Genomic DNA, 21451 nt, shown 5'->3' on the forward strand with positions numbered 1-21451 from the left:
ATAAGAATTCAGGTGTTTTTTTAAAGATGCTTGCTTTGGGAAGAAGAGAGACCTTCTGAAAGTCAGAATGTACAGGAAGAAAACTGGAGAAAACCAACTTGTGGTAATGTGCAAAACTACCTTTGGAAGGGCAGGGAGAAAAAAAAATGTTGCATAGGTTAAAAGCTGCTCCACTTCAAACTGTTGCAAATACCTTGTGCATTGCCTGCAAATATTACTGTGTTACCAGCTTAATGCTTCCTTTCTTAGTGTGATGGCAGCAAGAGAAGCATTTAATGTATTTCATCCTTCATGGCACCACAGAAAACCCTAGAGAATAGAATCTCAAAGACTGAAAACAACTGAAAAAAAGGAAACTAAAAGAAACACAATGAATTTTTTTGTCGTTACATCTTGTTTGTATTTCATTACAAAATACTAGGAATATGTAAAGGTAGCGTTAATATAGTAATACATAAAGTAATTTCAAATTCGATTCTTAGAAATATTAAAAATAAGTTTCTCTTTTGGAGGTGTTCAAATTTGGTACATGCTAGAACCAGCCTGCACTGCACTTTATGCCAGCCATCACAACTCAAAGCAGCGTAAGGAATGCTGCATTCAGCTAATGCTGTAATACAAGTTAGGAAAGACAGTCCTGCTCTTTGGTAACATTATGTAGAAACCAAATTACTGCAGGTTCTGATGTCCCGACAAACGCACACCGCGACAGCCCCCTTAGGTGTCGATTCGCGTGAATGTGCGGCACAGGTCCTGCAGTGCACGTACAGAAACTGTTACCAGGAAAAGAAGGCGAAAACGCGCCTGCACCAACAGGCAGCATGAGACATGTCTGCCCAGGACCGACCGACTGCGGAGACTTTTCTGTCCAACACGTAGGAACCGCAGAGCCTTGGCACATCGGGAGCTGCAGGAATCTGCCCGGGGCCGACGGCGCACGGGATAGATTAACAAACAGGTTGTGTAATGCGGGCTGCACCGAGGAGGGGGGTGGCAGTTGCTCTCCCAAGACAAAAGGCCACATCATTACGCACGCACCAGTCACACCATGTGTGTCCTCAGCCAGGGTCTTACGGGAAAACCCGCGGAGCCTGCCGGCCGCCCTCCCGTGGGCCCAGGCGGGCCCGTCAGGCGCACGGCCGGGCCCGCGGCTACCACCGGGCGCCTCTGGGTACTGCGGCCCCGACTCCAGCGAGAGTACCCAGGACGCCCCCGGCTCAGCCACGAGGGCTGGTTCCGCCGAGGGGACCTCCCCGGAGCCTGTCCAGGCCGGGGGCAGCGGCGCCGCTCAGCCTCAGCCCGGCCCGGGGTGCCGCGGCTCTGCCCCGCCCCCGACCCCTCGCGTCCGGCGCCTGCGCAGCGCGCGCGCCCCCGCCCGCCCCCATCCCTTCCCTCCAACAGCGACGTCACGTGAGCGGCCGGGCCCGGCGCGCCGGACGCCGCGGGGGCGCGCACCGGCGGGCAGCGGGCACGCGGCCACCACCGGGCCGGGCCGGGCCGGGCCGGGCCGAGCCGGGCGCGACCACCTGGGCGGGGGCAGCCCGCGCGCGCGCGCCCCCGCGGAGCTGCGCGCGCCGCCCTCCCTCCCTCCCTCTGGCGCGGCCGCCGCGTCCCTTCCCCTGCGGCCGCGGGGCAGCTCTGGGCGGCGGAGCGGGTGAGTTAATGCGGGCTGCGGCGGCGACCGGGGCAGGCAGGGAGGGCAGGAGCGGGGGTGGAGGACCCCGCTGCGCTGCGCGGCCTCCCCCAGCCTTCTCCGGGCCGGACAGGGCTGGGCCGGGCCTGCGGCGGCAGAGCCGCGGCCTGTGCTGGCCAGGCCCGGCCGGGTGGCGAGGGACGGACCGGCGGGACGCGGCTGCTTCCACCGCGGGGCCGCGGCACGGGCTGTGCGCGGAGGCGGCGCCGCCGCTGGCTCTTGTGCGCAGGCGACCTGTGGTCCGGCCGCAGGCCCCGGGGCGCTCCCCGGGGGTGCTTCCCGGCCGCCTCGCCCTGCCTGGGTGCGGCCCCGCGGCCCCGGTGCGGTTGTTGCGGACGCTGCCACCGGCGGGCCCCAGGCCGGCCCGGTCCGGCCACTTGACATGGCGCTCTGGCCCCGGCCTCGCTGCCTGCGCCGGCCGCTCCCGTCCCGTGTCCGTGCGGGACCCGCCGCAGGCTCTTTGCCCGGAGTCGTGTTGCTGCTGAGAGCTCTCCCTCGTCGCCTTCCCTGCCCTTCAGTTGCTACGTTTCGATCCTCCTGCGTTTGTCTCTTCTCATCCTTTGAGCCGCCGATGCCTTGTTGTCCCATACCGACGAGAGAAACAATTGCCAATTTGGACCGTGCTGTTCTTGCTCTTGGTCTGACCTGTTCCGGGCGCCTCCTCCCGTCTTTTAAACTTATCATTACCAACAATTTCTGTGTTCAACTCCTGTGTATAGTACCCACTGTAGGAAATGCGGGAGAAAATGTAGTTATCAGCAGTGCTGCGGTGGCCTGGTGGTATTTCCAGATCCTAATCTAGGATGAGGTGCTCTTTCTGAGACAGTGCGTTTATTGCTTGCTACTGGGATGCACGTAATAACTCTCAGGCTTTAGAAGGGCATCGTTCATGTGACTGCGAGTGTTCATTCTGTATGGAGTGCACAAGGGAGACCTGTTAGAGCCGTGTGGGGAGTGTTTGGATGAAGAGAGCTCTGTGGCATAGTTTAAATTAGTAAAAATAGCCTATGGAGTGAACCAGTAAGGAAGGACAGGAATGGGGGGTGACAGGAGCTATACCATGCAAATTGTAGTTGTGGTGTCTTTTATGTAGTTGTTAATTCATTATGTAATTTTTACACATTTGCTTTTATCAAAATGAATGTTAGTGTTGCTAAATAGTGGAAATATTTTAGGATTAAATGTAAGAATGCTAAACATATGGCATCTCTTTAGGACCACTAATTCATGGTTTGTTTTTCTAAATAAATTAATCTGTTATGGTTTGGGACACAATGTAAGGGAGTCTTGAAAACATGTTTTTTTTTTATTTCTTGGAATAATTCCACTGGTGTTTACACTTAGTACATGTCCTGCAATGAAACTCTTCTTTTTTCTGTAACAAGCATCTTATGCTTTTAATTCCTGTAGTTGGCTTTAAAGATTATGCATATAATTATGGAGTTCTGAACACCTCTATTTTTTTCAGCTATTGTTGCCCGTTAATCATTCAATTTTTATGTGCCTTTTACATTTGCAAACTGAAAGGGCACCTAACTGCAAACCATGCTGGCTAGATTTAATTCGACACAGCTAGCTGAGGTAATTCAACACAGTGGTAAAGAAAGCTTTAAGAAAAACAGAAACTCTAAAATTTCTAACCTACTGTATTTCTGCAATCTCTCTCTTAAAAAGAGGCTTACCTCTACCACTTGTGTTATGCTAAGAGTTGAGCTGATTAATTTCTTTAGTTGTTTTTAAAATTTTTTTCCATTAATTTGTCCTAGTCAACCTAAATATTGTTAAATCTAAGCTTTAAGGGGAGAGCCATATTATATTAGAAGCTTTTTCTTATGATAAGGGCATATTTTTAAAAGGTAATACTATGAAGTAGCAATGATAAAGTTCACTGAATTGGGGTATGAGAGTTCATTTTATAGATGCAGGAAGTGAAAAATACAGACAGCTTGTCACATTTTCCTGAGTGGTGTCAGTATAGCTACGTGATGGATGGCATATTTCTATGAAAAACTTCACAAGGCTTAGCCATTAAGCTTTTTAACTATTGCTAATAAAAATCCCAACAAACAAACCCTAATTCTAATAGGTGTTGCCAAATGAATCTGTATGAGAAAGATACTGACAAATTCAAAAGGTATTAGAAATGAAAATATTCTCTCTGGTGACTGACAAATAATCAGTGTAACCTGTTACACAGTTTAGCATTTTTTACTATGTTCCAGCTGAAAATACTTGAAACAAGTGTTGAGAAACCTGAGGGTGGAAGAGTGAAGAGAATAGCAGTAGTGGTGGAAATATAATCTCTCCTCATCTTTTTCTTTTCAGTGACATGTCTCCTGGTAGTGAGTTTACAAATTTTCAAGGTATACAGCAATGGAGAGACTCATAAAATTATGTAGGGTCTTTGGTTATGCCTAATTTTTCCGATATTCAGGAGTATTCATTGGTGGGACAGTCCAGGAAAGGAAAACAAAGTACTTAATGTTTCACAATATAAAAACTTTTCATTTTACATTTACATACTCCACATTTCACACTGTGAAGGTTTTTTTTGACATAACACAAGTTTTAGTGCAGCACTGTGTGCCTCTTTGGGCTATAAAGTGAGTGGGAGAGAGTTTTTTTTTTTTTTTAGGAGAAGTTATACTGTTCAAAACATAACTGTCAAGATGATTTTCAGTTATGCAGTTAGATATTTTATGATTAAGAGAAGGTTTCTCTGTTCTTTCTGCATTTGTCTTCTAATTAAATCCTTCTTTGGAAATTTACTTTTCTGTTCACTGAGGTACACACTGACATACAGTTATGGCTGGTGAATGAGTTTTGAATAGGGAAGGTTTAACAAAACAAGTATCTCGAGCTGTCTGCTCTCTTAAATACCATGATAGCAAGTAGTAAGATATCTGCTCTGTCATTGAGGGGAGCAGCACATAACTTTAGATTCTAGATGGGTTTTGAGTGGTCATTATTATGTCTGTTGAGATTTTAGTAGCAAGGGGTTTGTGTCAGTTGGTATCTGAAGACTTCAGGGTGAGGTAAACACAAAGAGAGTATAGAAGAGCTTCTTAACAATTAACAAAATGCTCAGATTTACATTTCTTGCTTTTTAGTCTTTAGCAGGGCTTTGTTTTGATTCCACTAAAAGCTAGATCTTAATTTTTAAATGAGGGATTAAATTAATAAATAATAGGCAGGGGATTTACATAAGGGAACAGGTGGCATATGGATACCTAATGGGTTTATGTTTCAGTGTATAAGTTTGTCAGCAAAGTGTACCTGGCCCTCCTTTATGGCAATATTGATGATTCAAATAAGCCTATTTGCATACATGTTCCTGTTAGGCAGGTTTTTGCCAGTGTCCTGGTTTTTGGGAGATAAGTGAATGAGGAGGGTCAAATTTGATGATGCTTAAAGATTAAAGCTCAGTAAACCATATTCTATGCAAGTATTATATCTGCCTTTTTTTTGGACAAATGATGCTGAAGTCTTCTTTTAACAGTTCCAAAAACATGTTTTTGTGGCTAGATGGTCATTCATATGCTTGTAGATCACCTTGCTTGTGTCAAAAATATTTTTGAGTTAATTTAATTCTTGAAGACTGCCCCAGATTATGGGATTTGAGCACAAAGCATATTGGTGTGAGAGTTGTAAACTCGCCAAAAAGTTGTCAAGTTGATATCTTCTTACTGACAGTGCCTCTGATGCACTGTCTGATACTGATTTTCTCTTTAATCCCATGATGTGTTTGGACTGTGAACACTATTGGGTAAAATCTCTTGCTACAGAAGACGTGGGCGTCTGTTCTGGTTTTTGATGCTGTAATATCCATGACCATAATGCATGCAGCTTCTAGTGCTTAAAGCATGGCAACATGGATACATGGCAATTTAGCATTAATTTTCAATTAGGTACTTGTGAGCTTAAACTTTAAAGTTTGTCTAGGAGGAAGGAGGAGGATGGTAGTAAAACGTGCATCAGGGCTTTGAAGTAACATCGTTTGGTAGGTGGGTTTTAAGTGTCAAGGTATCAGTGAGCTCATGGGGTGGTCTGACATCACAGCTCCAGTGAACAAAGCTAGACATTTCATACCTTGAGTGTTCCTTTTGGGTACAGTAGTTGTCACACAGTGTGAGCAAGGTTTTTTTTTCTTTAAGCTGCTTGTGTTATTACCTAATTGTATGCCAATTAGGAGGCAGTTCCCCTCTTTTGATGAAAAGTTTTTGTCAGTTATTGTTACTTACTGATTCTTCTGTAACAGTGCTGAGTCAACTTTGCCCATTTGTTTTGACATCTAAGGTGATAATCGTCCAAGTAACTTGTTCCTTTTGTTTACTCTCCTACCAGAGTTTACTACTCGAAGAAATAAATTTAATGTGGATCTTTTTAATGGAGTCTGTTAGAGTTGTTATGATTAGTGTTTGCTGTTGGTCATTTGGTGTGCATAAGCACAAGGTCCAGAGACCAAGTCTTGTGTTTTGAACGTTGCAATGTCTCCCTCATAGTGCAGTCAATAACTAGATGTACAAAAGCTTTTGAAAGCACTAGACAGATTCAGCGAATTGGAAGTGACAGACACTATTCAGAAAAGTACTTCGGTGAAATGGAAGGAATTGTAGTATTGCTATGCTATCTTCAGCAGTTTCAGACTCACTTATTCAGGCAGGTCAATAAAGTAGATAGGCTATTCAACATCTAGGGTTTTGAATATCCTAAACAAGCAGTGTGAGAGTGTTTTTTCTTTTCCTTCGTTAGGTTCCCTCAGGCTTTTATCTCTCCTTGTTCCCAACTCAGGCAGTTCTTTTTTGGTAAAATTTCTTTGTAGAAATATTTTATTTTTTTCAAGTCCAACTGCTGAGGACTTTCATAAACTAGATTTATTTTTAAATTGACAATTATTAAACATACAGAAGCTTCTAGTTTATATTACTAACTTTAAAATATAAGCTATAAGCTATATGAAAGTCAAGTCTAAAAGGTAAACTGATATATTAAATTCACCCCCTGGTCAGAGAGGGAAGGAAAGAGACCAATTACAGTCAAACCTAACATTTGCTTAGTAAAATAATTGATGTGGAAGTACTGTAAAAAATGAACAAAATGGATGTAAAGGAAAATAAAGAAAAAATATCAAGACAAGTATATCTAACATATATCTAAATATGTAATTGAAAAATTAAACACTTTCACATGCTGATGTTTAAGGGAGACTTAGTTTAAAATGTAATCAAGAGTATGTTTGGCCTGTCCATCAGCTGGAAAACACAAGGAATGCTTAGTGGTAAATACAAATTGTGATTGCCCCTGCCTGAGGTGGATTTTAGATAAGATTGTTGAAACATGGGGATGCAGTTGGAGATCGCCACTAAATTATTTTTCTCTGTTGTGATTAAGAAAATAATATAACTGAACTGAAGTAATTACTTTCCTTTTTCATGGATAAACTAAGCAATGAAGAAGCTTGAAGATTTACAACATCTTTTGTCTAGTTTCTAGTCTTCCTTCCCTTCTGAGATTAGTTTCTTTTCTTAACAAGTGATCGTTCTAGCTATTTACCTTTTAATTTTAAAAGTCATGTGGAACTGTTAAAGATGTAATGAAAATATGGTAAATGGGGAGAAGATAAAAATCTGCTGTGGCAGATCCTACAGCATGTTTATTTCATACCAGATTTGTTGGGATTTGAGGCAATATTATGGCATACCTGGCTTAATAAACTAATTCAACAGTGGAAGAAATTATTTCTTTTAAACTGAAAGACTCAAACTGTAAAAGGAAATTATATTGAGAGCATGAAGAAATTTCATGGTAAACATAATATGGGGCAAATTCTAGAAGTCATATTTGACTGTAGTGCTTTCTAACAAGGTTGTTTATAATGTTGGATGACTTAATGACAGATATTGGTTGGTGAGTTACTTTGTAGTTGTTGCAGTGTTACTTCTGTAATTGTTGCTTCTGTTTTTGCAGTGGAGAGGCTGATAGAAAAAAATAATTTTCGAAGGTCTAAGAGAAATGTATTTAGTGAACTGAGGAGAATGCCCTTTATACTTCAAGCTTTTCTTGATGGTGAGGTCCTCTTTTATCCAGACTCCTCCTGTATTTTATTTACTGTGCTATAACAGTCTCAGTACATGCTCTGATGCTCCAGGAGCCAGTGGGTGGGAGAAGTTCAACTGAACCTGGCTGGGACTTGCTCCTTTGCCTCATTTATGAGCACTCCTCACTGGTTCTGTGTGCATAATACGTTTCGGATTATGTGTGCATCTGCTGGGAGCCTGACCGAGGCACTGACCACTGGGGTTCAAGTGTAGGACACAGCTGTGTTCCAGTGGTGTAATGCATTCTTCCTTTGAGGGGTTAGGATTATCTTTAGGAATAAGTGAGCATGAAAATTTTGACTGATTTTACCTGTACCTCTGGCTATTTTTCCTACATTCAAAGTGTTTCAAATGCAAAATAAACCATTCAAAATTCATACACTGAAGGCATTGTGCAGGGGAAGATTTTTTTTTCTTGCAGCAACTGTTTTTAACAGCTGTCTAGCTAAAGAAGTTTTTCTTCCATCCTCAGTCCCACAGATTCTACACTTCTTATGATAGTTAATCTAGTAATGTTAGAAATAATTTTTTAAATAGCTTGGTAGTATACAAATTATGAAAATAATCACAGAGTGTTTTTTTGAACTAGGCAAAACAAAAGTTTTATATGTTTTGCTGGCCTAAACTTTGTGTTTTAAAAATGGTAGAACAAATTCTTTAAGATTATATTTTGTGGTAGTAGTACTTTTATGCAAGCCCCCTGACTTTTTGATGCAAAATTTGGGTAGAACTTATACTTGATCATAGGCTCGTGCTCCAGGAATAAAGCTTTCAGTAAAATTCCTCTTGAATTTTCTCTGCTAGTTACTTAGGTCTCATTGAAGGTGTCTGTGGCCACTGCATGTATAGTTGTTTTGACAGTTATTTCTGTCAAAAGTGCTTTTAGTGTTCTGAATGGCAGCATGGTAGTCTTACAAAACTGTAGGTAATCTTTCTCTTCATCGCATTACTGAAGACGGGTTTATTTCTGTCAGGAGGGATTTTTGTAGCAATAGCTAATATTCTTCTCAAGCTTTGCTTCTTAACATTGCTTTTTATGAAGTGATCATAACTACTTTGGGAGCAACAATATTGGAGTAAAAAATATATAAATGTACTCCTATCCAGAAAAAAAAATCTTAGTATATGTTAAGTGTCTTCAAAACTTCTGCCACTTTTTAATGTTGGATGCAAAAGGTTTCTTGCATTCTCACAATATGTAGGAGTTCTATTGCAGTGTCATTGACATTTGTTAATGTCAGGGTTCACCATAATTTTGTCCTGTGGCTGTTAATCTTGTGCTCATGTAATGCTAATATGAAAAAACCTGTCATTACAGGTGCTTTAAAGTACTGTATTGGGGCATTTGTAATTATTTTCTTAACTTCGAGCTAGTGCATCTCTTGTACTTTATCCTGTGTAGTATCGGATTGTTGTAACTACTCGGTATAATAATAAAAACAGATTATACAGTGAAGCATAGTACTTACTCTGTTAGTTTGCTTCTTCATTTGTTGCCAGATTTGGAACTTCAGAAACCATGTTGGCTGCTATAGGTGCTAGTTGGTGTAGTGCATATGTAGATGCACTGCATTGCTTGATAAAAGCAGTCAATTTTTTTGGTGAGGTTGCTTTCAAATTATGACTTGCTGCTGAAGTCTATTATCTCTTTATGAAATGCATGTGATTTGGCCAGACTTTCCTTCCTTCTGGCTACTTGGTCAGTAGGACCTTGTGTATTAGACAGCTTTGTTGTGGTTAGTGTGTAGAAATTAGAAAGATACCATGCTCTGCAGACACAGTTGTATATGGCCATTGCTTTTTTCTGAGCTGACCTATGGGAGAAGGAAGAAAGTCTGTCATGTTTGAAAATAAAACTCCAACAACCCAACAAAACCCCACAAACAAACAAAGAAAAAAACCCCTAAGAAACACCACCCAAACAAAATGAAACACTGTTCGTGTTAAAACCTGTAGTTTTTTGTAAATTTCTGAAATAAAATGCACCAATAAGTTTGAAATTGTAGCAGAGCCCTTACATGTATCTGGCTAGGATATTCCCAGTTGATTGTCAAAACAGAAATGCCCTATTGGTGTGTCTTAGGAAGCATACTTAATGTTCTATTAAGCATTAGTAACTACTGCATTTGTTTAGTGGCAGGTTGCTGGAATAACCATTTAGAAAGTAATTCAAGCACTGCAAACTCCAATTCTCACTTGTCATTTTCCTTTAATTAGTGTGTTCATTCTAAAAAAATATTTGTCTCATATGGGAGGAGGATGATGAAAGAAGGAGCAGGAAAGTATTTCTGTCCTTTGGCTGTTTCCAAAAGCTTTAACAGCCTTGTGTGCCAAAAACTGGCTTTCAGACTAGCCTGTATGCCAAATTAAGCCAGGCGGTACTGCACTGCTCCATTTCTCTTACCTGTCTGATCATATTTATTATAGTTACCTTTCTCCACTTTGAGTATATGCTAAAGCAAAACTTTTGAAGAAGCGTTTTGTTGACATTTTTTCCATTCTGTTGTTTAGTTATACATACTTACTAGATAAGTCTTTGCTTCAGTATTTGCACTTCTGCAGCATTGCAAAGATCTAGAAAATAAAGAATTCTTTGTAAAATGCAGTTGCCATCTTTGTATACAATTCCTTAGGTAGACTTCTAGAAGTTCACCTAAACTTCTTCAAAACTGAAGTTTCAAAAGGCTCCTCCTTTTGATGCCAGCTCAGAATTCTCATGTACTTGATTGAGATAAGATTTTTGTATAAAATTTATGTAATTTTATTGACTGTATTGATTGATGAAAAATAATAGCTATAAAACCTTGCTGTTTAAAAATACAAACTTGCTATGAAGTTCATGGTAGTTGCTCTTTGAACAGAAATGCAGTTCTTCTCAGTAGTATGCCATATTAGTAGTATGGCAGGCTCTGGAACCTTCTCAGCTCCATTGATGTTAGTGGAAGCTGACCTCACATTTTTACATTTAAAAAGAGGACAGTCATACTTACAGTGCTGCTGTCTCCAGGTTCACTTGTTCTTGATATCCTCCTATGGTGTCCTACCCACTTGGGCTGGTTAAGATTTATACAAATTTTAGAAAGGAGTTGTTTAGTTACCTTTGTTATTCACACTCCATAGAAGTGTCAGCACTTGGATGCTGATAGAGGAGATTAGTATGGAATTTCTTTTAAAAATAATTAGGGAATTGATTTTTAGTTATGCAGTGAGCCATACTAAGCCATAAGCAGTTTTTTATTTGTTTTTATAATTCTGAAATACCTTAAGCATTCTTTATAAAACACAAGAGCCAAAAAATTTGCTGGTGTCTTAGGTGTTTTACAATTTGTAGCTTATTTTCTTATGGTATTTTTCTTGTCTTTCTATAGGACTGAAAGACACACAGAAGTCTTCATGGATGTAGTTGATACATTTAACCATTTAATTCCTACTGAACAATTAGATGATGCCCTATTTCTAGAATCCCACCTGGAGAATGAAGTCTGTGAGGATTTTAGTACAAGTCAAAATGTCTTAGAGGATTCGCTGAAGAACATGCTCAGCGATAAGGATCCTATGCTAGGATCTGCAAGTGCCCAGTTCTGTTTGCCTGTTTTGGATAGCAATGACCCCAATTTCCAGAAGCCTTGTTCTACAGGTAAATCTTACAATTTTTTAAGATTACAATTTAAAATACAGTTTCACTCTAGTACCAACCCTTTTTCATAATGTAGAAATAATAAGTTGGGATTTCTGTCGCCTTGCTGCCCTTTTTCGATGCACTTCATACATACCTGGCATGTAAACTATGTGCAGGTCTTGTTAATTTTGTAGTGTGGCAATAGAGGGAAGCTCCTTATGTGGGTTGGAAATATCCAAGGCTTTGTCTGTCAGTTACTCCCAGTGAAAGTCAAGAGTTGTTTAGTGTAGGTACTGTGTCTGATCACTGAAGTCACTGGTTGGTTTAAAAAATACCATATTTCTGGATTAGCAGTAGGAGCAGGAGAGTTGTACAAATTACTGCTCTGGCATCAAGGTTACTCTGTTAGTGCTAGGCCTTCTGGTACTGAGCTGTTTCTGGATTTCTGGGTGTTTCGCTTTGGTTGGCTTCAAGACTCTGGAATGATAATAAAAGTCTTTTTTTACTGTTTGGAATACCTGATTTGGGAACAATATAGAGCAAAGTTTTAATTAAAAAAATGTCTTAGAATTTATTGAGTAATTTTAGAAGATTAAAAAAAAAAGTATGCCCCAATCCCTAAAATTATTAATATTTATGAAGAGTTGAAATAATTACACTGAATTTGATGCTAGAGACAAAAATATACTCTGTTCTTAGTAGTGTTCTTTAATTGACTGGAAGTTTAAAAAGCATAATTTTTTAGCTTCATTACTAGAAGTGTAGTAGATTAATGCAGTTAAATGATTTTATCAATATTTAATTTTTTGAGTAAGTTTTATGGACTGTTTCTGAAAATCTTTATAATTCCGTATATAATACCTATTTTACTGTTACTAACAGACTAAATTTTCACCTTCACTAAATTAGGTGGTATTACATAATGGAAAACTATAAATCAAAGATTATGTTGATTAAAGCAATGAAAAAGTGAGCTACCAAGCCAAAACAAGAGGTTTGGCATTTTTTTTCCTACTTCAGAAGAACATTTTTGAGGCCATCCTTAATGCTTCTGTGTACTCTTGCAATAGTCTGTATTCCTATATACATTTTTGTCTGTAACCTGCCAAACAAAAATTATATCCCTCTTAATATGCATAAGACTGTATAATGTACACAGTTAAACCAAATTCCACCTCACTTGCAAATTCTTGTGTTATATTGCATCCTGTGCATCCTCCAGTAAACCTGTACTGCATTTAAAATTCTTGAATTAACTCATAGGGTACATCTGGATATTTTGGAAGGTATGGAGAAACTTTCAGATGCTTCCTGGCATGTATTTCTCCTGAACATGATCAGCAGTGCAATAATTAATACTATTAATACTTTAATAATCACAATTAATTTTAAAGTCCTTAAAAATAATTGAGCTAATGTGTTTACTTGGGGGCTACTATTTCAGGCTGTCAGAAGACTAAAGGATTCAAAGCTGATTTGATTTATGCATAGTTTATTAATTTAATGGTTTGTTTTTAAATCTGAAAGCACCAAGAAAGCCACATTTCGGTAAAGAAATTAAAATGTGTAATTTGGAATTAATGTAGGTATCTGAAAGAACAGGAAATGTTCTTGTTGTTACTTGTTCTTTTTAGGTCTTGATAAGAACTGTCCTTTTTCTGGTAGGACTGGTAGGACTGCAGTATGTGCTTAAAATTTTTTAGTTAAGAATAATGAGTATCAGTTTGAAGTATGGTTTCTTTGCTTGTCTTTTTTCCTTGAAAGTTCATATAGTTGTGATTTATTTGATTTGTCTGACGCTGTCGGTGATCTAACACTGCTGATGTAGTCTGCTGTGTGGTTATTCAAGATGGTAGTACTCTTCATACGAATTAAGCCTTGCAAAAACTATTTTTCCCAGTTTAGGGGGAAGCTCATCTGCACACCCACTTGAGTTTGTCTAAAAAGTAAAAAAGCATAACTCTCTTGACAAAACTTGTTTAATATATTCTATATTTTGCATAATCCATGCCTAGACTATTAAACAGTTTAAGAAAAGGAGTGAAGTGCTCATGGAAATTAATTCACAGGACCAGCAAAGGACAGATTTATCATATTTGATGCTTCTTCAATAACTGGAATGTATTCTGTTTTGTAGAACTTTTAAAGTGGTGCAGATTTCATGCTACAGTTTATTTGATTGCTGTGGGCAAGCTGAAGAGATAAAGGTAGTAATAGCTAAACTGAGGACAGGTGTTGTAGCTAAAATGATAACAAGGTTTTCTAGATAAAATGGAGGAGCAGAAGGCATGGCTCGCTAATACTTCTTTGAAAACAGATTTGAGCTGAGTTCAGGAGTAGAAAACCTATGCATAAACAAAATACTATCTTTATATGCCTTTAACCTGACTGTGTAAGTGTGAAATTTCTTATGTGAACATGAGTGTATGAGAAGGGCTTGACTCAGGCTTACTTCTTACCTACATGCCTTGTTTCTCAAGATTGTGACATTTTCTCTGCTTTATTTTGGAAATCATGTGTTTTTGTTTTCGAAAGCTTGCTCTTAAGTTGGTTTTGAGTGTGGGTTTGCTTCCTGCTCTTTTTCTTACTGCTACATGGACATCAGTTTTTGTTGTGAGTTTTTTACTGGCCTGATCCAAAGTTGTTACTCATCAATATGTTTGGCTCAGTTTTAGGGTTTATATTGCACATCATTCATCAAGAGCTAAGCTTTTTGTGAATACTAAGCTCTTTTTATGGTGAGTTACCTCTTACCTGACTGTATGTGATGGATACTGGTAGCAACTGATTGTATGTCCTTTAGACAGTTCAAGTACATGCCTATAAGAAATACAGAGACATGTATGAAGAAAACACAGGTTTTGTAAGTTGAATTATAACTGCATCTCTTGGGGAGAATAATAGCATAGAATCATAGAATGATGTGGTTTGCAGGGGATCTCTAAAGGTCATCTAGTCCAGCCCCTCTGCAATGGACATGTTCAACTAGATCAGGTTGCTCAGAGCCCTGTTCAACCTGACCTTGAAAGTTCCCAGGCATGGGGCATCTATCGCCTCTCAGGGCAACCACTTCCAGTGTTTCACCACCCTCATAATAATAAAGTTCTTCCTTACATCCAATCTGAAGCTACCCTCTTGTAGTTTAAAACCATTACCCTTGTCCTGCCACTACAGGCCATACTAAAAAGTCTGTTCACATTTTTCTTATAAGCCACTTTTAAATATGAAAAGGCTGCAATGAGGTGTCCACCTATTTTCCGGGCCAAACAACCCAAAATCTCCCAGCCTTTCTTCAAAGGGCAGGTGCTCCAGCCATCCAGTCATTTCTGTGGCCTCCTCTGGACTCACTTCGCCAGGTCCATGCTTTTTTTGTATTAAGCGTCTCAGTCAGCAGTACTAGTATATGACAAATAGAAGGACTACGACAATGGATGTTTGTTGCCTATGTATTGATAGGCAGAACTATATCAGTACCAATAAAGCACTCATGTTTAGCTCTTGATCTGAATCCAGATTGTGCTGGATTAAGATAGTTTCTTTAGTTAGATGACACTTGGTCAGACAAAGACCAGCAGAAACCAAAGACAGAACAGACCAAACTTGCTGAGCTTGCTCTGTAATTGCCACTGAGTAGCAGAACAGGGTTAGAGTAATAGAATGGGGTTATCTTTTTAGCTTTGATTGAATAATTACATATTTAGAGAAGGGAACAAGATTCTTTGTGGGTGATCCTGGTTATGGCTTTGAGCAGAGGTAGACATAACTCTTCATGACTCACAACTCTCACAAGCTGAATAGAGGTCAAATTATGCTGAAATCCTTTTAGAATGTGTTTGTGAAGGGCAACTGCTAAACTATAAAGATGTAGTTATGTTGCTGGTTTATGTAGTTAGACTGAGGAGAATGCTGGTCTTACAACACAGTTCAGAAGTTCTATTATCTCTGTGAATCAAGGTTCAAACTATCTACATCTTATTCACTGCAGCTCATAGGAGCTTAGCAGTTATGGAGGGCTCTTCATGTCCTGAAGTAGGTATCAGCAGAAAGACATTGTATCGATAGTAGAAATTGATATAACTGCTCTCCTTGCCAGTTAAATGATAGAATTGGCCAAAATGAAACTTCTGAGAAATAAATGAAATCCAAATTTTTGAAGCAATAAGAAGTGTCCCAAATCATGTTTTAGGTGCCTCTCTGCTTCTTTTTGTTGGTTTGATTGGGCGGTTGTTCTTAAAAGCTGTGCATGACCAATGTAGAAAATTATGTTGTGTAGAACAGCTCTTGGCCATCTTAAATGTTTGAGTGGTGCACATGGGTGTGGAAGCATGCTTTTGGGGTTGTGTTGATTTTTTTACCTTATTGAGCAATTCATTGATAAGAAGTGGAAACTCTGAAGTTTAGAATATGACAGAACTCTTAAGAGCAACACACTTTTTTCAACTTTGAATGGTACCCTAGTGATAGGTTTTCTGTTTTGTTCTGTTCTTGCTGGAAGATGTGCTGGAAGCTTATCCACTTGTGAGCATAGCAGGTCATACTCATTGCATGCCAGTGAGCTAAATAACTTAGCATTCGTACCAAACTGGTAATTCTTGGAAAATTAAATTGGTAATCATGAACTGTGTAGCTTTTCAGAATGTCATTTAGTAGGGTAGTTTGATTTGTTATAATACAGGGAATGGAATTTTAATTGCATATCATCTGGAGACATTTCTAGATTTCATATTAAAACCAAGCTTTTAACTAATTTAGTTTCTGGGTATGTTTACCAAATCAGTTACTTACCATAAATTATAAAGTAGACTGATGCTGTAAGAATCACAAAATGTACAAAATGTCTTAGGGACATCTTTTTAATTGCCCTTTTTTCTCTGTCTCTCTGGATAGCTGCTGAGAAAGTGTTTCCCTAAAGTGCAGTCTGCATTTTCTAGTTTTAGCCTGTGTTTTCATGCCTGTTGTTAAAAGCAGCATTACCTCTGCTAAAATCATGATTACCTACTGAATCTTTGAAGCCAAACCAATTTTTCTGATTACAAATACTCTTTTCTTTAGCTGGCATGATGTCTGGCTGTGTTAGGCAGTTCAGCCTCTTTTCACTAAAGCCAAATGTACATGTATTTTTCCTCCTTCATTTGAAGTAATTTTGAATGTAACTTTGAGATTCCAAAATTTAATCTACAGTTGTTTCTCTTAGTTTTCTTACCTCTTTATGCCTTCCTTATTCCAAGCTGTCCATATGAACAGCTACACAGTGTTTTATGACCAAGGTAGTAACTTTTCTGTATAAAATTTAAATTTACTGAGAACCTGGAGAATATTTATTTTGTGCCTTTTTCTGTTTGTGAGTGGCAAACTACCTGTGTTCCCCAGCTTAGGTCTTTCTGAAGTATTTAGTTATGCCTTTGGATCAGTTTCATGGGTGGAGAGAGGTTGGATCTGTACTAAGATTTGCAAAGCAATTCAGATGAGCTCTCTGATTTGTAAATACATGAAGACTCCCTTCTTAATAAAATTAATTAATTTACATTAAAGTGCTTGGTTTGATGTGTTTTTTTTTTTTTGCTTTGTTGTTGAAATTCGTGTTTTTCTGCTCCTCATTTCCAATGTAAGAGGCTTGTGTCACTAAAGAACCACTATTCAGTAGGCTTGTGATGTAGCTCCATCTTTTTAATAAAATGGGCATGCAGTCCTCTGACAAGATACATGCTGTATTCAGTTTATATATCCTAGTTGATTTTCATATATCTTTATTCTAAAGACTGTAAAATTACCTCTTTATAACACAGGCATTAATGGAGAATGGGAGCAAGTGTTTAGTTAATATTTCATGTTACTTACTGTGATTCTTTTCTTGCACTGGACAGTCGGCTCAAGGTACTTGCAGGCAAATTCTCAGTTCAGTTGGTTACAGGCAAATTTTTGTAAAACAGTTGGAGTGGAGTTTGATGTTTCCTTATGTAAGTTACATCATCAGTCACATAATTTCTCTTGAAAATTTATCTTCTTTTAACAGAAAGTATTTTTAATCTCGTTTCTTGAACATATGCATCACAAATGTCAATAGGAAAAAGGTTTCTCAGAGAAAGTATACCATCCTCATTTACAATCTTGAGATTTACTGACAAAATATCACTATCTTTATATGTTTTATTGTTTCACTGGAGTTTATTAGCTCTTCTGAAGGCTTACCTAGATGTGTTAGTTACTGCTTTAGACTGTAACTGTTCTTTTCATTGAAGCATTATGTTACATCTCTGTGTTGTTATTCCCGTGCAATGCAGAAATTTTAAAATGTTCAACCACTTCCATATAATCTGTGATGCTTATATGGAATCTACTGTGGATTTGCACATTCCTGCCATTAGTGTTATTCAGCTGGACGTAGCGTTTTACAGCAGTGCAAAGCAGGAACAACAGTGATATTCTATTTGGTGAGTTTACCTAAGCAAAAGAAAGCCAGGGCTAACATCTACAGAGAAGAAATTTATTTCTACACTTGATAGTATGGTCAGTATGTCAAAAAACTGAGTATTTATGTCTTGGTTGTGGCTGAAAATAATCGAGGAAAGTCTTATGTTAATAAAAATAAAACTTCATAAGCATCATAGTTTTTGAGGATATATTTAGGGATGTTTTCTTCTCCTTATCTCCTCTTTCACCAGGAAGTAAGACTTATTTTCTTAAGTTTTACATTGCTAAAGAATTAAAAGATAGTCATGCTTTTGTTTTACCATAGGAAAAACTTTGCTTTAAATTTGCGAGTAGATTGTTCTTACTGTATGCTGTTCTATTATGGTATAACATATATAAAAGTGAGTCAGTAGTACAGCCCAGCAGTTTGGAAGTTTAGATACTTTGCGAGTAATTGAGAAACTCAAAATAGTAAGGTGAAGGTCAGTGGTGCCTTTTCCGGTATAAATACGTTGAATGCGACTAGTACTTTTCTTTTTTGCAATCTGTTCAGTTGTATGCTGGTGTGCAACTCTTCCTATTCAGATAAGTTTTTTCTTTATTCCTTTTTTATTTTTCCTATTTTATTTTTTAATTTTTATACTTATTGCTGAGATAATCTTTAGATATTTGTTACTAAGATCATCTCTGCTTTATTTGTTGTTTCTGATTTTTGCTTGTGTTGGTTTACCTTTCCTAGGGTTGTTTCTTTACCTCCACTTCTTCATAATTTACTTTCCTAGTCTTCTTTGTATCTATTGCTGTTCTCTGTCATTTTTCTCTTCCCAGCAGGGTCTGTGTGGAATGCTCCTCCTCAGGGGCCTCATGAGACTTTCTTTCCTAGCTGAGTTGTAGCTCAGGTGGTTTGAAATTAGCAAGATTCTGTGCTTCAATTCCTCTGTAAAATTAAAGCTACAGCACAGAGTCTTGTAAGTATGAAAATACTTTAATTCTAATATTTCACACCGTGTCTGTCAATAATGGACTGAATGTGTCGCTCGTTATTAATAAAGGAGGGTGTAGAAATTCCATAACTTGAGCAAGAACATTGTAAAGCCCAAGCCTAATGTCAGCCCTTTAATATTCTCCAGAGTTGTTTCAGAAGCTGTCCTAGTAGTTTTTATTTTTCATGTTGTCTTCAATAGTTTAGTAGTTTAGTTCTACACAGAAAGAACAGAAGTGGATGTGAAAGAAGTCTCTTTTGCCACAGTCTGTTCCCAACAGCCAGTTTCATGTTTTGAAGGAACACTATGAAAACACAAATACCAAAGTGCAGAGCTGCTGGGAGGATATAATCTTTGAGAACACGAGAATGGGCAGCTGGAGTTAGAGTGAGGATCCTTCTCATTCAGGTTTCCAACTTAGACAATGGCCAGTATTAGATATTTACTGGGCAAATAATGTCTAATAGGGCAGTTACAATGCAATTTTTTTGCAAGTATGTCCAGTATGTAGCTTATAGCAAACAAGTGATTAAGGAAGACTCTTGAGTGGAGTAAGACCAAATTTATCAGCCTCATGCACCTTGCATGTGATATCTGTATGTTTGTAAACACATACAGATATAAAGGTGGCTCTGTGGATTGGAGAGTGGAAGTGGACAGTAATTTCCACAAACACTTTTCCTTGTAACTGATGTGTACAATGCAGTAACTAAAAATAATGGTTAAAATAAAATAAATGACCATAAATTGTTAGTTTAAGAAACTCCTAGCTTTCAGCTCCTGGCACCCATCTGATTACAGAGGTTCAGAATGCTGATTGCCTGGTGCCCTGATCAGCCTTCCTTAAGAGGCCGATAAAAAACTTCCTAATATTTGAAATTCTAATATATTGCTTGGTTACTTTATTTTTTCATTGATTTTTTTTAATTGCAATTATATCAGATTTGAGAAAGATCAGGCGTTTCTGAGCTGGTCTAAAAATTCTAACAATTTTTAATTTAACTTCTTGCCTTTTTACTTTTCTGATCTATGTGTTAATTTATATAATTTTTAGAAATTTTTAGATATCTTATATGTGTCATGTGAGTTTATCTTAAAAATCCTTCTAGGTTTGTGTCTTTGTAGTGAAAAGCAGGCATACTTGATTGTTTAAAGTCTCTGTTGCATTTGTTAGACCTTCCTATATGTTTCATAAAGGCACTTGGGTGTTTGGCTTGATCTTACAAATTTTGCATCCCATGCAACCATGGGGACCAAGATTCATTAGTCACACATAGGATCTTTAAATAGGAGAGGCTACCACTACAAGAACCAAATTTAGAGCAAGTGAGGGGAGAATGGCTGGTGTAGTGACCTGACTGCCTCTTAGGAAACCTGTTTTCAGGAGCAAGCTCTGGGACCTTTCTCAGGTTAGTGGAGGATAGGAGTTCACCACTGGCAATGTTCCCCGTCTCTCCTGGGAGGTTAAGTGCTTGCTGCACTTAAAGCTCTTCCAAAAAGACATTACAGGCACAGGTATGTGATATGGGTGGGGCTGAGAGTTTTGAAATGGTATCCTGTCAGAAGACTGTGATTTTTACACTCTGTGCTTCTGGATCAGCTCTTTCTGCTGTTTACCTTTCTTCACTTTTTCTTAGGTGGGAAGGGACAGTGAGGGGCAGCTGATCCTCTAAGACTGGGGACCTTCCTGTGGCAAAAAACCCCAATAAAAATGTGAGTCCACAAAAAGGCTGTGAGGACTATCTACAGAAGTTTTAAGATGTGGGTGATAGCTTCTTCTACACTGAAACTGCCTTACATGGGAATTTTCTGTCCTTTATTTCTTCTTTTTTTTTTCCTCTCTTGTTTGATTTTAGATGGCAAATTTTTTTTTTTTTTAATGTCTTTTCCCCTGTCTTGCTCAGCATTATAGCTGCAACACTTTTTGATCATTTTAAGTTTTAGGCACTTTCTTGTTTGTTTATTTTTTCCAGTTATTGGTCTTGATGATACTATGGATGAAGAAGGAGTTAAAGAGAGTGGTAATGACACCATTGATGATGATGAGCTTGCTTTACCTAATAGGAATTTGAGAAGCCGTGCTGAAGAAGCATCAGTCACATCACCAAGGAAATCACCACGTTTAATGGCACAAGGTGATTATAGATTGTGTTTGCACATTTGAAGTAAATAAAATCTTTAAAATTCCACCCCCAACATTTATAAATGTAACTTAGTTGTTTGAATTCCAGTATAGAAACTTCCTTTTTCATACACTGCAGCTAGAAGCTGGCATCCATAGGGTATGAGTCAACTAGAATTCCTCTTTAATAAATATTTAGTGTCTTGCTTATGGTCATTAAACTAATTTTTGAGATTTTGATCCTTTTACCTACATAAGATTAATAATGTGGTTCTTCATCAACAAAAGCATGATGGAGTTGCAAAACGGCATTGGAATGTTAGGTTAGCATGTCTCTATTTCCAGTTAAAGTTTTGATTCTATTTTTATTTGCATTTTCTCTTTTTAGTTTAAATTAGGTTATAGTAATTGCAGCCAGAAAGTCTTTAATCAAAATATCTCAAGATACTTAATATTTTAATAAAATATTTTAATTCTTCGTTTTAGCTAATTTTTTATAGTTATGGGTTTTCTAACTTGTTGAAC

The 21451-nt window shown here is 38.4% G+C and overlaps 1 protein-coding gene across 11 annotated transcripts in view; it reads left to right on the forward strand.

Moving 5' to 3' along the window:
* Positions 1–1453: 1453 nt before the first annotated feature.
* PHF3 (PHD finger protein 3) overlaps positions 1454–21451 on the forward strand; it is a 61704-nt gene continuing 41706 nt past the window's right edge. Inside the window, exons 1-5 of one of the 11 annotated variants that reach the window (XM_068183734.1) lie at positions 11311–11428; positions 18653–18789; positions 20095–20213; positions 20442–20517; positions 20778–20939. In XM_068183734.1, coding sequence (XP_068039835.1) covers positions 20798–20939 — 142 coding nt within the window. In that variant the 5' untranslated portion in view covers positions 11311–11428; positions 18653–18789; positions 20095–20213; positions 20442–20517; positions 20778–20797. Of the gene's footprint in view, positions 1655–7667; positions 7760–11159; positions 11429–18650; positions 18790–20094; positions 20214–20441; positions 20518–20777; positions 20940–21451 lie in introns of those variants that run through there. The other 10 variants (XM_068183737.1, XM_068183733.1, XM_068183736.1 and 7 more) reach the window with 10 other exon arrangements.

The sequence above is a fragment of the Anomalospiza imberbis genome, chromosome 3 (assembly GCF_031753505.1).
Source record: "Anomalospiza imberbis isolate Cuckoo-Finch-1a 21T00152 chromosome 3, ASM3175350v1, whole genome shotgun sequence".
NCBI classification, from domain to species: Eukaryota; Metazoa; Chordata; class Aves; order Passeriformes; family Viduidae; genus Anomalospiza; species Anomalospiza imberbis.